General features: G+C 45.1%; 1 protein-coding gene across 1 annotated transcript in view; it reads left to right on the forward strand.

Annotated features, from left to right (window-relative positions):
* GSR (glutathione-disulfide reductase) overlaps window positions 3254-18676 on the forward strand; it is a 51426-nt gene continuing 36003 nt past the window's right edge. Inside the window, exon 1 of the mRNA XM_003483635.4 lies at window positions 3254-4047. Coding sequence (XP_003483683.2) covers window positions 3751-4047 — 297 coding nt within the window. The 5' untranslated portion in view covers window positions 3254-3750. The remainder of the gene's footprint in view (window positions 4048-18676) is intronic.

Genomic DNA, 18676 nt, shown 5'->3' on the forward strand with positions numbered 1-18676 from the left:
CACTGGCTTATTATTTTGGCAAATAATCCAGTGTCTTTGCGGAAATCACTTAAGTTTGTCTAGTGTTCAAAAGAAGATTTTAATGATGAAATTATTAAAATGTGAAATGTCTGCTTGGGGCTCTGCTGTTCCCCACAAATTATGTTAGTTTATAATGATGTCATAAGACTGCCACACTTGAATGGTAACTAAGCTGATTTTCATTCTCAGCATTTAATGTCATCCTGAAAATAACCTCTTATTAACGACATTGACTAAAATTTTACTTTAGCTCATACTTCTTTGCTCAAAAAAGAGAACTTAAATACATTTTGAAATCTTCAAGGCTTGAGGATATGGCTACCTGTTCCTCTTCCCACCCAAGTCAGAAGTAAAAAGGAAAAGCATTTACATAACCATAAAATATTATAGTCCCAAATAACACCTTATCTTTAGTTTCAACATATTGCATGGGATTATGCACTTATGCAATAAAAATTCTTTCCTGCATAAAACTAGCAGGATGTCGACCTTTATCTCCTTTTATCGTTTTTATGTTTGCTTTAAGGCATCACTTTCCTCCCATATTTCCTGGTTCAAGACTTGTCATCTTTGGGAGGTCCCTCTTGGCTCAGCAGTTAACAAACCCAACTAGGATCCATGAGGACACAGGTTCAGGCCCTGGCCTCTCTCATTGGTTTAAGGATGGATCCCCGCTGCCGTGAGCTGTGGTGTAAGTCGCAGACACAGCTAGGATCCTGTGTTGCTGTGGCTGTGGCATAGGCTGGTAGCTACAGCTCTGATTCCACCCATGGCCTGGGAACTTCCATATGCTGCAGGTGGCCCTAAAAAAAAAAAAAAAAGAAGAGAAAGAAAAAGACTTGGCATCTTTGACTCTTGTACCCTTCCCCCAATCTGTCAATTTCACTTCCTTAAATGTGTCCAATCTGTTTCTTTCAGTCTGTTCTCAATACTGCCATCTATTACCTTTGCCTCCTACACTGCCTGTTTCACTATTTTCAATCCATTTCATCTAATTCCAGAGAAAGACATCTCTGAAAAATCTCCAGAGACTCCTTATTGCCCATGGAGTAAGGTCTAAATGCCTTAGCCTGGTTACTAGCAAGGCTTTCCAGGACTCCACCCATCTCCCACTACCCTCTTCGAGCTGCCTACCATCCAGCCAATCGGCACCACTCTGCTTACTACTTACTACTTCCAGTTACTGCTAGCTCATTCCTCCCCTATTTTGATATGACCATCTCCTTTTTGTCAGCCTTCCTACTTCCTGCAAGAAGAAACTAACTCTCAGAGGGATTATGTGACTATGACAGTGCCTGTGGGGGGATATGAAACCAAGCTACTCTGACTCAGACTCTTTACTCCTAAATACATGTGTGTAATTTCTTTTAACCACAGTACAGTTCTCAAGCCCAGAAACTTAACACTGTTGTAGTATCATGACATATTATACAAGTCATATTCAAATGTCACCAATCATCCTTTATATGAAAATTTCCCCAATCTAGAATCCCATCCAGGATCAAACCTTGCCCTTAGTCCTCATAATTCTTCAACATTTTTAGCCTGGAAAAATTCCATAACCTTTGTTTTTAAGACATTGACAGCTTTTGAAGAGTATAAGCTAGTTATTTGTAAAATTTCCCTCAATGTGTCCTTTTCTGAGTGCTAACTCAAGATAAGATTCAGGTTATGGATTTCTAGCAGGAATATCACATAAATTGTGTACTGCTAACTCTGTCACACATCACCAGGCACACAATGACGGCTGTCTCATGACTGGCAATGCTCAATTTTGATCACTTGTATAAGGTGGTATCTGGCCCACTGTAAAGTCACCATTTTCCCTTTCGTGATTAATAAGCAATCTGTGGGGACATATTCTGATTGTGTAAATACACCTTCCCTCGTCAAACTTGCATCCAGTGGTTTTAATATTCACTGATATCTAATGACACAATGATAACTATGACAGCTGTAAAATGGTGATTTTTTTTCTTCTTTCCTTTTCTTTTTAGGGCTGCACCTGCAGCATATGGAAGTTCCCGGGCTAGGGGTCAAATTGGAGCTGCAGCTGCTAGCCTACGCCACAGCCATGCCAGATCTGAGCAGAATCTGCAACCTATGCTGCAGCTTGCAGCAATGCCAATCTTTAACCCACTGAGTAAGGCCAGGGACTGAACCTCATGGACACTATGTAGGGTCTTAACCCTTGGAGCCACAATGGGAACTCCTAAAATGGGATTTTTCTAACTCTGTTGTTTTGTGTACATTTATTATGTGGCAGCCTGGTGGAAGGAGGAACTTTCCTTCCTTTCCCTCTATTACATTTTTTTTTCTTTTTAGGGCTGCACCTGAGGTTAGGGTTTGAACTGTCACTGCAGCCGACGCCTATGCCACAGCCCCTGCAATACTGGAGTGGCATCTCTGACTTACTGCAGCAACACTGGCTGCTTAATCCATTGAGCCAGGTCAGGGATCAAACCCACATCCTCACAGAGAGAAGGAAAGATCCATAACTTGCTGAGCCACAACGGGAACTCCCTCCATTACATTTTAATCAGGAAAAAAACAAAACAAAACACCTTAAAATAACTGGATACCATTCTAACTGGAGAGTACTTAGTTCCCACTCCTCTTCAGGGTGCTGGGCCTAGCTTCTCTGTGATTCAACCTGAACTTTCAGTCCTCTGACTGCAGTGCTCTCAGCCTTGTGGGTGATAGGCTCAGGCCACACAGATTTATTTACTTACTACTTCATTGACGGCTCCAACTTCATTTACAACTACCAACTGGTAGTCCAAACACTGTAAAATGACATCCCAGTCTCGACAGTTTGGGAGCAAAGTGCTGGGTGTTTTTTTCTTTTTTGTCTGCCCAGTGGCATAATGGGGTTCCCGGGGCCAGGGATCAGATCTGAGTCGCATTGGTGACTTACGCTGCAGGGAAACATGGGATCCTTAACCCACTGCTCTGGGCCAGAGATCAAACCTTCGTCCCTGGGCTCGCAAGACGCCGCCCATCCGGTTGCGCTATAGGGGGAACTCTTTGTGTCTCTATCTCTACGTTTGTTATCTTTATGCTTCATCCATGGATCACAAAAACTTCTGTCCCAATGTCTCACAGAGTATGTTTAGAACTCACCTGAGAGCTGGAAAGAAGGGGTGTTTAAAATGTAGATTGCTGAGGTCCTGACCTAGAGCTTCCGATTTAGTAGATCCGGGTTAAGACCCAGGGTTCAGGTGGTCTGTTGCTCAAACCGTGAGAAACAGCGCCCTCAAAAACGATGGTGGACAAATCTCCCTTCCCTGAGAATTCGTCGCCCCTGGCATCTCCCAAGGGGCCCGCTCAGAAAAGGCTGGGGGAACAAAAGAAGGTGTTCATCCTCCTTGGCCCCTTGGGACTTCAGAAACCAACATCCGGCTGATGCCACTCGGGCTCGCGGACTCGTGCTGGGGTGAAGACCCAGGCGGAGAGATCCAGGAAAGGTGACCCCCATTTGGGGCAGAGCGGGCTGGTTTGCACCCAGGGGCACGGGGGGCGGGCAACACCGCCCCTCCGCGCCTGCCCACCCCAGTCCCGCCAAGCCTCGGTCAGCGAGCCCCGCCCCCACCCCGTTCCCCCTCCCCCTTCGCTCGGGTCGGGTGCTTAGTCACCGTGAGGCTGCGCCGGCCGGGTGCCCGCGCGGCCCCCCTTCTTCCCCGGGGCCCGCCCCCGGGCCGCACCCCCGCGGCGCACACTTCCGCGTGCATGGCCCTGCTGGTCTGGACCCTGAGCGCTAGCGCGGGCCCCAGCTGGCGGCAGGCGGCGCGCGCCTTCTCCCGCTTCGCGCCGCCTCCAACCCGACCCGCCAGCGTCTTCCCCCGAGCCATGGCGAGCAGGCAGGAGTCGCAGCCACAGTGCTGGCCCCCAGCCCGCAGCGTCGCGACCTCCTTCGACTACCTGGTGATCGGGGGCGGCTCCGGCGGGCTGGCCAGCGCGCGCCGGGCGGCGGAGCTGGGCGCTCGGGCCGCGGTGGTGGAGAGCCACAAGCTGGGCGGCACTTGCGTGAGTACCCGCGCTCTCCCGGTGCTGCTCCTGGTGCTGCTCCTTGCGCCTCGGCCCCTGCAGCACCGCGCCCGAGGCCCCGCTTTCTTTCCTCCTCTCTCTGCAGAAACGTTCTGTGCTCCTTCCTAGTGAGCTCTGGCGCTGCCCTTTCCGCTTTCCCACCCGAGTCAGAGGCGGGATCCCAGCAAGTTTAGATGAGAGAAGTGTACAGTTTTTTTTCCGCGGCCCCCGAAGCTAAGCCTGCGCCTGTTCCAGCGCAGGTGCAATAATAACGCTGGCAGGAGGTGGTTAAATCTAACGTAACTTTCCTGCATCCTCAGTCCTCAAGGCGGAAGGGTATTGTAGTCCATGCTCTATCTCATTACCAAATCTATGAACCCAAAACTGCACCTGGATAACTGCAGCTTGCCTGCGTCTCTGGGAAGGGGGGAAAGGGAGGATGGAGCCTATGTCATTGACTTGCGGTCCTCTCCTTTCATTTTCAAGGGCAGAATGATTTACAGCAGCGGTTCACACTTTCGGCTGCACATTCGGATCACCTGAGGAGTTGAAAAAGTTCTGCCTGTGGGTAGCCTCGGCCTAGGGTGATTCTGAATTGCAATTAAGGTTGAGAACCACTGATTACAGGCTGCATTGATTTAGGATATACTATTAAAGGAGTTCTCAGATCTTTTGTTTGTCCTGTCTCGTTGGAGGGGAGATTTTAAAATTATCCCCCACCCCCCAAAAAAGAGGGTTGTAAATCCTGCAGTTGATAAACTTTTCATTTAAAGAACAGGTTTCGTTCCCAAGTTATTGGTGTGGCCTTTTATATCATAAGAGTTGGGTGAGGTACTTGCTCTGTTAATATTAAAATATTGTATACAAAAGTAACCTGGCACTGGGGATGCGTTCCTGTGGGGGTGGATGCTTAAATTACACTACATGTCCCCTTAAGGGCAGACATGTTCATATGTTTGCAATCTCTTACCACTTAACAAAGACCTTACTCTGTAACCGTATGTGAATTAAGCTCACAATTAACAGCTGTGAAAGGGCTGACTCTAGTGTCCAGTGCTCGGTTTTTAAGTTCAAAATGAAAGTAGGAACGAGGAAAGAAAAGACTGTTAATTATCAACTTAACACCTTGACACTTTAGACAGACTCTTAGAAGTCTGTCTCTGCAGAAGGCAGGTGGAGGGATACCACTAAGTGTGCCCCACCCCCCACAACTGGTGAGATCACTTGACAACCTCTTGTCTTTGTCCCTCTCTACTTTCCTCTGTTTTCCTCCTTCCCCATGTATGTCATAATCAGTTTGTGGCATCCATGGTCATTGCCTAGTTCCACTGATACTAGTCAAGAAGGGGTTCACCCTGTTCTTAGGTTCCTGCTAGAAATGTGAATACGTTAACATTATGAGATAAACTGCTTCCCAGAGGAGAGTGCGGGCAAAGAAAAGCTCAGGAGAATCAGCCATTTCCTGCTTCCTTATAGTGCATGGTCTTGCTTATCTCATTCTGCTGCAGCAACTTTTATTTTTTAGTAAACATTGATCTCTTGGGGAAAATCCTCTAACATTTTTATGACATTCCATTTGGGCTCTTCAACTCCATTTTGGTTTTGAACTGCGAGGAAGGGCGTGGTATGCGTTGAATATCAGAAGATATAACTAATTGATAAGACCTGAGTTGAGATTTGTTCCAGGTTTCTAGTTATCTGGGCTGTCCACTGGTGTGATAATAAACTTCTTATGTGCAGAGATTTCTAAGCAGGTATGGGGACACTTGAGGCATTCTGAACAAAGCACTTCATTAGTTTGTGTCCTTAATTCTCTAAATGCTAAGTGTTTGGATTGGGGCTGGCAGAGAGGAGAGGGTAGATATCAACATTTGTAAGACTAAGATCCCTTCCCTCAGGAAATTTATAACATGATGGGAGAACAGAATGTAGACAGTCAACCCCAGAGTGGGGCAGTCTGTATTAATTGCTGTGGATAATAACGAATTACTGTCATTGAGAGAAGAATTATAACTATCACTTCTGTCTGGCCATATTAGATGGCTGATGAAGGAGATGGTATCTTTATGAACTTGAGCTGGATGAATATCACTTTTTTGACAGGGAACATCAGGGGCAGAGGCACAGAGACAGGGCATATCGTGTAATTCAATTTGATTGGCACAGAGGGAGTCTCCTATGAGGGATGGAAGCCAATAGCCAGGTAGTAGTCAAAATGGAGAGTTTCTGGAAGCACAGTGAACTGCGGAATTGTTTGGGACAGGTGAGTGACACAGTAAAAGTGGTTTTATCATCATGATAGTCTTGAGAGAGTCCTTGGGAAAGTCAAACAGAAGTTTCTTTACTATTGACTCCAATCAATTTTTTTTCCCTAGATAAAATATGTTGATTGTAAATCTTGATAAGTTTTTTAAGTTGTCGTGAATGAATTTACATGGAAGTTTCAAATTAAAGCCTTCTGGTAGCAGTGGTTATTTCCAGGGAGTGGGGTTATGTTTTGTTTTTAATTGTTTTACTATTATTTGCTCACTCATTAATATGCCAGGTATATAGGTACATTTTAATTTATTTTCAAAATTTTTCTGTTTTTTCCTTTTTACAGCTGCACCTATGGCATACGTAAGTTCCCAGGCTAGGGGCTGAATCAGAGCTGCAGCTTCCAGCCTACACCACAACCATGGCAACACCAGATCCAAGCTGCATCTGTGACCTATGCCAGCTTATGGCAACACCAAATCCTTAATCTGCTGAGCCAGGCCAGGGCTTGAACCTGAATCCTCACTGAGACTGTGTTGGGTTCTTAACCTACTCAGCCACAATGGGAATTCCTATATAGGTATATTCGTAGATGATGGGGTCACTGCAGCAAACAAAGCAGATAAAAACCCCCATCTTCATGGAGCTTACATTGTACTTGTTATCTGTAGTTTCTCAATTTTCCATGCGGTGTTTTTAACGAATAAGAAAATTACAAGTTTTTGTTTTTAGCCTTTCTCCATGCAAGTTTAGACTCAAGCAGTGATAGGGTTGGAAGTGATTTTTGGAGATCTACTAATCCAATCTGATTATAGTTTTGTTTTGTTTCTTTTTAATAGGGTGCACTAACGTAAGCTTGCTGAATTAACGTCTCTAGAGTTATGACTGTTGAAAAATTCTTCTGTCACTATCATTTTTATCAAGAATTTTTCTTTGACTAAAAAGTAGGAAGCTTATAATTTGAAGTAAAGGACAATTCCTTAAATCAAATACTTAGCATTATGAAACACTGCATGGGCCCCATTGCTTTCATTTCATTAAGGATCGGATTCAGATCCTTACAGAAATTTAGGCAGTGTTTGTTCTAACCCAGGACCCTCATTTTTACCAAGGAACAAATTGAGTGGCAACTAAAATGTGGTTGAAAACAGGAGTTCCATCGTGGCTCAGTGGTTAACAAACCTGACTGTTATCCATGAATTCGAGGGTTTGATCCCTGGCCTTGCTCAGTGGGTTAGGATCTTGCATTGCTGTGAGCTGTGGTATAGGTCACAGACACGGCTTGGATCCTGAGTTGGTGTGGCTGTGGTGTAGGCCGGTGGCTGCAGCTCCGATTTGACCCCTAGCTTGGGAACCCCCATAAGCTGAGGATTCGGCCCTAAAAAAGACAAAGGAAAAAAAATGTGGTTGAAAACAAACCAGGAGTAGAATAACCTATGGAATTAGCCACCCAGCCATCAGAAACCATAGCTTGGTGTAGTTGTGTGGGATAATTTATAACTTAATGAACATTGTTAAGCATTATTCTCAACTGCAGTGTAGGAACCTTCTTACTCCTGCCTCTTAGGAACAAGACATCATTTACTTTAAAAACACTCTGTTTAGGGAGTTCTCTTGTGGCACAGCGGGTTCAACATCTGGTGTTGTCACTCCAGCAGCTTGAGTTGCTGCTGTGGTGTGGGTTTGATCTCTGGCTCAGGATTTCCACATGCTGTGGGTGTGGCCAAAAAAAGTAAAAACACTTGGTTTAGAATTTGCCACGTGTTTAGCAGATCTGGAGGGAAGCCCCAACAGGTGTATTTTAATTTTTTTTATTTTTTGCTCTTTAGGGCTGCATCTGTGGCATATGGAGGTTCCTAGGCTAGCGGTGGGATCAGAGCTACAGCTGCTGGCCTATGCCACGGCCACAGAAACACAGGATCCTAGCTGCGTCTGTGACCTACACCACAGTTCACAGCAACATAGGATCCTTAACCCACTGAGTGATGCCTGGGATAGAACCTGCATCCTCATGGATCCTAGTCGGGTTCCTGAGCCATGAAGGGAACTTCCAGCCTGTGTATTTTTAAAGAGCCCCATTCTTATTCTGGTTTACATGAGCCAAACATAGCAGTGGCAGCTTCATGGGAAGTGGGAACTATGCAAAGACTTTAACCTTCTGGAAACATTAGGGTAAATCTGGTGAACCTACAGTTATACAGGTCAGTTTTGCTTTTAGGCAGAAAGAGGTGGAGCAGCGTTCCTCTTGTGTCTGCTGTTTCTTCATTGTCTTAACCTCAAAATAATCCTTATGCCAAAGTAGCATATTTCGGGGTAATGTATTCTGATCCTCTCAAGTTCAAAGTGAAAAAAGCAATGGGAGCCAGTACTCCTATTGAATTTCTATGGATAACTAGGTCAAGAGTCATTTGTAGCTCTAGGGAGTTCACGTAGTGGCTCAGTAGTTTTGACTCGGTAGTAATGAACCCAAATATTATTCATGAGGACACAGGTTCAATCCATCGCCTTGCTCAGTGGGTCAAGGATCCAGCGTTGTCATGAGCTGTGGTGTAGGTTGCAGACACGGCTCAGATCTGGTGTTGCTGTGGCTGTGGTGTAGACCAGCATCTGCAGCTCTGGTTCGAACCTTAGCCTGGACACTTCCATGTGCCCTAAAAAGCCAAAAAAAAAAAAAAAAAAAAAAAAAGGAGTCATCTATAGCTCTAATAACATGATTTTACTCTTAAATTAGTCTTTATTTTTCTGCATTGGGCAAAAAACTGAAATAGTAGTATTACGTTAGACCTTAAAACTGGGAAACTGGGAGTTCCCATTATGGATCAGAGGTTAATGAATCTGACTAGCATTCATGAAGATGCAGGTTCAATCCCTGGCCTGGGAAACTCCATATGCCACGGGTGTGGCCCTAAAAGCTAAAAACAAACAAAAAAACTGGGAAACTGGAGTTCCCATCGTGGTGCAGTGGAAATGAATCTGACTAGGAACCATGAGGTTGCAGGTTCAATCCCTGGCCTTCCTCAGGGGGTTAAGGATCCAGCGTTGCTGTGAGCTGTGGTGTAGGTCACTGGCTCAGTGGTTAACAAACCCAACTAGCATCCATGAGGACTTGGGTTCAATCCCTGGTCCTGGTCAGTGGGTTAAGGATCCAGCATTGCTGTGAGCTGTGGTGTAGGTCACTGGCTCAGTGGTTAACAAACCCAACTAGCATCCATGAGGACTCGGGTTCAATCCCTGGTCCTGGTCAGTGGGTTAAGGATCCAGCATTGCTATGAGCTGTGGTGTAGGTCACAGATGCGGCTTGGATCTGGCGTTGCTGTCGCTCTGGTGTAGGCCAGCGGCTACAGCCCTGATTGGACCCCTAGCCTGGGAACCTCCATATGCCACGGGTGTGGCCCTAAAAAGACAAAAAAAAAGTAATCTTTGATTGCCTGCTATGATTAAGTCATTTCTGAGGGCAGAAAAATACATGAGATAATTTTTTTTTTTGTCTTTTTAGGGGTGAACCAAGGCATATGGATGTTCCAAAGGGTCTAATCAGAGCTGTAGCTGCAGGCCTACGCCACAGCCTTAGCAATGCAGGAATCCGAGCTGCGTCTGTGACCTACACCACAGCTCACGGCAGTGCCAGATCCTTAACCCACTGAGTGGGGCCAGGGATTAAACCTGTGTCCTTATGGTTACTAGTCAGGTTCATTTCCAATGAGCCACAATGGGAGCTGCACATGAAATAATTTTTGAGATGAGTTTTTGCAGTCTCCAAAAGGTAAATACAGGCATAACTCGTTTTATAAAGCACTTTGCAGATACTGCATGTTTTATAAATTGAAGGTCTGTGGCAACGTGGCATTGAGTAACTCTTTTGGCTCCATTTTTCCAATAACATTTGCTCACTTCATGTCTCTGTGTCCCATTTTTGTAGTTCTCACAATATCGCAAACTTTTTCATTATTACTATGTTATGGTGGTCTTCATCAGTGACCTTTGATGTTACTTCTACGACTTGCTGAAGGTGTTAGCATTTTTTAGCAATAAAGTGTTACCTGGAGTTCCCATTATGGTTCAGTGGTTAATGAATCCAACTTGGAACCATGAGGTTGCGGGTTCGATCCCTAGCCTCGCTGAGTGGATTAAGGATCTGGTGTTGCCGTAAGCTGTGGTGTAGGTCACAGACACGGCTTGGATCCCGTGTTGCTGTGGCTGTGGTGTATGCCAGCAACTATAGCTCCAATTAGACCCCTAGTATGGGAACCTCCATATGCCACGGGAGCAGCCCTAGAAAAGGCAAAAAGACCAAAAAAAAAAGTGTTTCTTAAAAGGCATGTGCATTTTCTTGGACATAATGCTATTACACACTTAATAGATTACAGCATAGTGTAAATAAAACTTTTATATGCACTAGGAAACGAAAAAAATTGTGTGACTCTTGTGGAGTTCCCGTTTTGACTCAGTAGAAACAAACCCAACTTGTATCCATGAGGATGCGGGTTCGATCCCTGGCCCCACTCAGTGAGTTAAGGATCCGGCATTGCCGTGAGCTATGGTGTAGTTTGCAGATGTGACTCGGGACTGATGTGGCTGTGGCTGTGGCATAGCCAGGCACTTGCAGCTCCAGTTTGACCCCTAGCCCAGGAAGGACCTTCCATATGCCTTGGGTTCAGCCCTAAAAAGACAAAAAAAAAAAAAAAAAAAAAAATGGAGTTCCCGTCGTGGCTCAGCAGAAACAAATCTGACTAGGAACCATGAGATTTTGGGTTTGATCCCTGGCCTTGCTCATTGGGTTAAGGATCCAGCATTGCCATGAGCTGTGGTGTAGGTCGCAGACGTGGCTCGGATCCTGCGTTGCTGTGGCTGTGGCGTAGGCCAGCGGCTACAGCTCTGATTAGATCCCTAGCCTGGGAATCTCCATATGCCTTGGGTTTGGTCCTCAAAAGACCCCCCCCAAAAAAAAAATTGTGTGACTCTTTTTCGATATTCACTTTATTTTAGTGGTCTGGAGCCCAAAATGCCCTGTCTTCAAGGTCTGCCTGTATATGCTTCTCTCATGATCAAGGATAATGAGAGGGAAATGCACCGATGCCCAAAGCCAAGGTGAATTAGAGTCTCCTGGGAGCTTTGTCTCTGCGGTTCAGTTCTCTGCCCACACAGATGTGGAAAGAGTCAGCTTGAGGAAAAATTTCTTTCTGGCTTACTGTTCACTTTGCCCCAGGGCCTGTGGGAGCATGGGCTCCCATTCTTGCTGAGTGTACTGATTCCATGATAAAGACTAACCTGGTTCTTGTGGTGTAGGCGTGAGGTTCTTGCCAGTGAGGATTGGTTAGTAAGGGTTGATCACAGGACAAAACTTTTTTGTCTTTTCTAGGGCCACACCTGCGGCATGTGGAGGTTCCCAGGCTAGGGGTCTAATCGGAGCTGTAGCCGCCAGCCTATGCAACAGCCACAACCATGCCAGATCCAAGCCGCACCCGTGACCCACACCACAGCTCACAGCAACGCCAGATCCTTAACCCACTGAGCATAGCCAGGGATCAAGCCTGCAACCTCCTGGTTCCTAGTCAGATTCGTTAACCACTGAGCTACGACCAGAACTCCAGAACTTTTTTTTTTTTTTAATTCAAATTGAGGTTTATGTGACATATAACATTGTGTTACTTTTGGGTGTGCAGCATAATGATTTGATGTTTGTATATGTTACAAAATGAGCCCCACCATAAATGTGGTCAACATCTCTCCCCATACATAGTTACAAATTTTTCTTGTGATGAGAACTTTTTAAGATCTACCCTCTTAGCAGTTTTCAAGTATGCAGTAGTGTTATTTATTTATTTATTTTTGTCCTTTTGCCATTTCTTGAGCCGCTCCCGGGGCATATGGAGGTTCCCAGGCTAGGGGTCGAATTGGAGCTGTAGCCACCGGCCTACGCCACAGCCACGCCAGATCCGAGCCACGTCTGTGACCTACACCACAGCTCACGGCAATGCCGGATCCCCAACCCACTGAGCAAGTCCGGGGATCGAACCTGCAACTTCATGGTTCCTAGTCGGATTTGTTAACCACTGAGCCACAACAGGAACTCCTGCAGGTAATGAGTCACCATGTTGTGCATCACATCCGCATGACTTATTTATAGTGTAACTGTGAGTTTGTACCTAGCAAAAGTCTTCTTGACCATGAATGTCACTGGGAACGGTGCCCTACACAGTTGGAGAGGCCTGTAGGAGAACCAGGGGTCTTATTTATTTATTAATTTTTAAGGCTGCACCTGCAGCATATAGAGGTTACCAGGCTAAGGGTCAAATCAGAGCAGCAGCTGTTGGCCTACACCACAGCCATAGCAACAGCAACACTGGATCCAGTCTGCATCTGCAACCTACACCACAGCTCATGGTAGCGCCGGATCCTTAACCCACTGATTGAGTCCAGGGATCAAACCTGCATCCTCATGGATACTAGCAGGGTTTGTTACCGTTGAGCCACAATGTGAACTCCAGAACTGGGAGTTTTAAAAGAGGCCTAAGAGAAAGGCCACTTGGTAGAGAGTTGTTTGTATTCATCTAGGCTGAAAACAGTTACTCAGCAAAGTGTAAATCATGGCGGTGATAGCGTGTACCCCGATATTACGATGTCTATGTCCCCAGTAGGCTGAACATTCCCCCCGCCCTCCCAGTGGTAAGAACACATAACATGAAACCTACCCACTTAAATTTTTAAGCACACAGTATGGTATTATTGACTGTAGGTACAGCATTGTACAACAGCTTTGTCTAATTTATCCACTTACCTGAGATTTTGAGCCTCCTGATTAGGAGTTGTCCATTGCACCCTCCCTCCCAGGCAACCACCATTCCACTCTCTGACTCTATGAATTTGACTATTTGAGATACCTTATGTAAGTGGAATCATGCAGTATTTATCTGTAACTGGTTTATTTCACTCATTATTATTATTTTTTTTGCCTTTTTAGTCACTTATTTGAGTATGTCTGAAGGTTGAACATGTCTTACTTATTCATTTTAATTTTTTTATTATACTTGATTTACAATGTTCTGTCAATTTCTGCTGTACAGCAGAGTGACCCAGTTACACATATATGTACATTCTTTTTTTCACATTATCCTCCATCATGTTCTCTCACAAGTGATTAGATATAGTTCCCCGTGATATACAGCAGGATTGAATGATGCATTTTTTAAAAAATTATTTATTTTTGTCTTTTTAGGGCCATACCCATGGCATGTGGAAGTTCCCAGGGGTCGAATCCGAGCTGTAGCTGCCAGCATACACCACAGCCACAGCAATTTGGGATCTAAGCTGCATCTGCAACCTACACCTCAGCTCATGGCAGTGACAGATCCTTAACCCACTGAACTAGGCCACGGATTAAATCTGCCGCCTCATGGATATTAGTTGGGTTTGTTACTGCTGAGCCACTACTGAAAGTCCCAACAGTGCATTTTTAAAATTTACATCTGCTAAAAGGAGATTGCACTTTGCGGAGCCCTGCCCTCAGTTCTTTCAGCTTGACAAGAATCTCCCCCAAACAAAATTATCTTAATAGTTTTGTGGGTTGAGAGTTTCATAAAATGTGGCACGCCTATGTTCATAAGTGCCAAGAAAGGAGTGATCAGAACAGGTGGGGTTAGTTGAGGCAGGCATATCCTGTTGTTGAAATTTGTGTTTTGATTTACCTTGTTGGTTGTTTAATCCTTTGCACCAGCCTTAGTAATAATATTACTTTGCCATCTGCTTCAGAACCCACTAAATCTGCAGGGCCAGAAGAAGAAAGGCTGCCTCTTAATCACTCAGAGTTCCTGTTTCTTTGTAAAAGGTGTCTTTTTTTTTTTGCTTTTTAGGGTCGTACCTGAGGCATATGGAAGTTCCCAGGCTAGGGGTTGAATTGGAGTTACAACTACCAACCTACACCACAGCCACAGCAACACAGGACCCGAGCCACGTATATAACCTACACCACAGCTCATGGCAATGCCAGATCCTTAACCCACTGAGCGAGGCCAGGGATCGAACCTGCATTCTCATGGATCCTAGTTTGGTTCATTAACCCCTAAGCCACTAAGGGAACTCCTGTAAAAGGTCTCTTGAACAAGTAGTATCAGAGAATTTTTCTGGTAGTGTGCAATTGAAGAAATTTTATAGAAATGCTATTGACCATTCACATTTGTAAGTGGAGACAGCAATTAATAATCATTTACTCCCATAATTAATAATTTATTCACTGGATATTACAACATGAAGCTATTAAAAAGGGTGTGGGATCCCAGATCCATTTTCTTTAAAGGATGGGGAGCAAGAGACAGAGAGCCGAGTATCATTCAGTGGCTGTCAGGTGCTAGAGGAAACTGACATTCTAGAAGAGCTTGTCTCACATGGCTGAGTTCCCTGGATGCCCTAGAGCAACAATTTTTTTTCTCTTGCTTTTTATGGCCGCACCCGTGGCATATGGAAGTTCCCAGGTAGGGGTCGAATTGGAGTTGCAGCTCCAGCCTACACCACAGCCACAGCAACTCAGGATCCGAGCCATGTCTGCGACGTACACCACAGCTCATGGCAACGCCAGATCCTTAACTCACTGAGGAAGGCCAGGGATCGAACCTGTGTCCTCATGGATCCTAGTCAGATTTGTTTCTACTGAGCCACGACAGGAACTCCCAGGGATCCAGTGGACTGCAGCAATATTTCAGAGGGGTCAGTGGCACTGTCAGACCCATTATGAATTGGAAAATAGGTGCTTTGTATACATTTTGTCCAAATGTTAGCACGCAGGAGAGAAGTAAAGGCAGTCAGCTGGAGCAGTGAAGTCCCAAGCAGGTTTTACTGATCAGAAAAGATGGCCAAGAGCACTGAGAAAGGAGAACTCAGCTGCCCCCCCCACGCCCCCGTTTAGGGAGAGTTCAGTTTTATAGGGCAGGGGTCACATAGTCATGGGATGGTGGTTGGAGTCACTTCCAGGTGTTAGGTTTAATCTTTAGCCGGCCAAAGATTAAACAGAAATGTCTGACAGTGTTCTGAGGTGGTGACAAGTCCGGGCTGGAGCAGATCTGTAGCTCATGGTGACACTTTTATGGCTGCTTTGTTGTCCAGAGTTTCCCCCTAAGACCAATCTCAAAACCTCTGTCCTATGAGTATTACCCTTCCCATGCTATAGGAAACTGAGCTCAGAGGGATTTAGACACTTATACCCACCAACTGCCAGGAAGTGGAAGAGTTGGGATTCAAACTTATGTCTGTCTGATGCTAGGCCTGTGCTCTATCTCTCTGACAACCTGATGCAGGCTCCGCTGCACAGAGCTTTTCAACCCTGACTCCCTCAGCTTTGCAGGTAGCGAATTCTTTTCTTCCCTTCCAAGTCAGAGCAGCATCTGATCATTACTAGTGTTGGCACTCAAGTGTTTCTAAAACCAGCAGAAGCCTGTGAAGCCCTTGGAGGCATATCACTGGGAGCTGCCGAAATAGGAGGAGTATTTCAAGGTCTTGGGCTTCCATTCAGCCATAGATAGCCCCAGGGCCCAAAGTGTGCTGTGTTGGAATACAGATTCTCTGGACCCCTAAGCTTGTGGTTTTCTACCACCTCCTTTGGTTTCCAGCCCAAGACTGCAGTTTTAAGGAATGTAGTGATTCTGTTGCCTCCACTTGAGTCAGCATCTTGGATAAGCTGAGTGCCTCTTTCTGGTCAAGACCACAGACTCCATGAGAGCAGGAACTGAGTCCTTTAAGTGTTTTGCTTTGCAGAATCCTTGGCACTAGTGAGTGAGCCCTCAGTTCCTGCTTCTGAATGAATGAATGATTACAAATTTAAAAATTTAGCAACCAAAAAGGCAGAAACTTCTAAAAAATAAATCAGTCAGTCATTCCTTGGCACCAGACTTCTGTTCTCTGAGACCAAGAGAGCCAGCCTAGTTCCTTATGGTCATGATCAGCAGAGCTTATAAACATTTAACTTATGTCTAGCAAGAAAAATAACTATATTAAAGAAGATAACTGAAAATAGACAAGAGATCAAAGAATCACTCATCTACCACTCCCCAGAAAATTCCATTACCCAGAAAAAAAATTATTTTGGTTTATTTCATTGTGTAAATGAAGTACGTAAGTAATAAATGACATAAAAAGTACATAGAGTAAAATATGAAAGTTTTCTCCCTTTCCAGAGATGACTACCATTAATAATATGGAGTATTTGCTCAAAACTGTTTTAAAAGTATGTTTGCATTTGCAAATATATGCAAATGCAAATTTGAATGTTCTGTAACTTTCTTTTTTGTCACTTAATATTGTCATAGAACTCTTTCTGTAACAGTGTATAGAAATCTACTGTATCCCTTTTAACAGCTGCAGAGTATTCCATAGGCTCGATGTACAATAATTTCCCTATAGCAATGTTTCCAGGGAGTTCCTGTCATGGCTCAGTGGAAATGAATTCAACTAGTATCCATGAGGAGTAGGTTTGACCCCTGGCCTCACTCAGTGGGTTAAGGATCTGGCATTGCCGTGAGCTGTGGTGTAGGTCACAGACATGGCTTGGATCTGGTGTGGCTGTGGCTGTGGCGTGGGCCAGCGGCTACAGCTCCAATTCAACCCCTTGCCTGGGAACCTCCATAATGATGTGGTGTGGCCCTAAAACGACAAAAAAAAGAAAGAAAAATAATGTTTCCCTACTCATGGGAATGTTTCCCTACTGATGTTTCCAGTTACTGAGACAGTGAATGCACATCTTTGGACACTTGAACATAATATGTGATTATTTCTGTGCAATACATTCCTAAATTTATAATTGCTAAGTTTAAATGGTATGTACAATTTTAATAGTCTTACTCTTTAAAAAAAAATTTTTTTTTGAGGGCCACACCCATGGCATTATGGAGGTTTCCAGACTAGGGTTTGAATCCAAGATGTAGCCGCTGGCCTACGCCATAGCCACAGCAACTTGGGATCTGAGCCGTGTCTGCCACCACAGCTAATGGGCAATGCTGGATCTTTTTTTTTTTTTTTTTCTTTTTGCTATTTCTTGGGCCGCTCCCGAGGCATATGGAGGTTACCAGGCTAGGGGTCGAATCGGAGCTGCAGCCACCGGCCTACACCAGAGCCACAGCAATGCGGGATCTGAGCCGCGTCTGCCACCTACACCACAGCTCACAGCAACGCCGGATTGTTAACCCACTGAGCAAGGGCAGGGACCGAACCCGCAACCTCATGGTTCCTAGTTGGATTCGTTAACCACTGAGCCACAACGGGAACTCCCCAATGCTGGATCTTTAACCCACTGAGTGAGGGCAGGAATTGAACCTGAGTCCTCATTGATACTAGTTGGGTTTGTTAACCACTGAGCCAGGATGGGAACTCCCTGATACATTTTTAAGTGACGCAAATGTTAATAATGATTGCCCATGTAGAGATGTTTATCAAGTTGCATATATATAGTACAATATTATTGTCTAAATTCTAATTAATTAATTTTATTCTTAACGCCAGTGTTTCTTATATTTTAGGATGTGATTGAAAGGAAATCAATACATGTCAACAAAATGTGTGTGTAAACATAAACATCAGAGTTTACAAGGGCTGTTGGGAGGGATTTCGCTCTAGTCTGTGGGGTATGAGTAGTTACCTTCTTAAACAACTAGTTTTCATATGAAATCTTTTTTGGGTGTGTGTGTGTGTGTCCTTTTTAGGGCCACAGCGGTGGCATATGGAGGTTCTCGGGCTAGGGGTCTAATCAGAGCTACAGCCGCCAGCCTAGGCCACAGCCACAGCAACGCCAGGTCCAAGCTGCATCTGTGATCTACACCACAGCCCACGGCAACGCCAGATCCATAACCCATTGAGCGAGGCCAGGGATCGAACCCCAAACCTCATGGTTCCCAGTCAGATTCGTTTCTGCTGCGCCACGATGGGAGCTCTGAAATCTCGTAAATGTTTTCCTTTGTGTGTTGGCTGCTGGAAGGCTAAGAGTCAAGTTTGTGCTCTTTAACAAGTATCTATAAGCATGGAGAGAGAGATAATAGTGTGGATGATCTTGATTGCTTGATTCATCACTGTCCTTTGATCTTGAAAAATAATGTAGTTTTCCACTAGCGATTTTCTCAGAGGAGACATTCTGGGTGTAGTTAAGTTTCCCAGAAATCCTCCAAGATAGCTGCTCAAATTGTTCAGTTGCCTTTATTCAGCTAGTGTGTCTTCTCACCTCGTGCTATTTCTCTTCTGCTTTGTCCCTCTGGGCTCTCTGTGAGCTCAGGCTTCGGCTGCCTCCTGACCTGTACCATTCTGGCAGCGCCTGCCCACCCCCCCCACCCCTCCCGCTCTGGAAATGGAATTAGTCTCTCTCTCTCTCAACTGCTTTTCTTGAGAAGATGCTGATGAG

This window comes from Sus scrofa, chromosome 15 (assembly GCF_000003025.6).
Source record: "Sus scrofa isolate TJ Tabasco breed Duroc chromosome 15, Sscrofa11.1, whole genome shotgun sequence".
NCBI lineage: Eukaryota > Metazoa > Chordata > Mammalia > Artiodactyla > Suidae > Sus > Sus scrofa.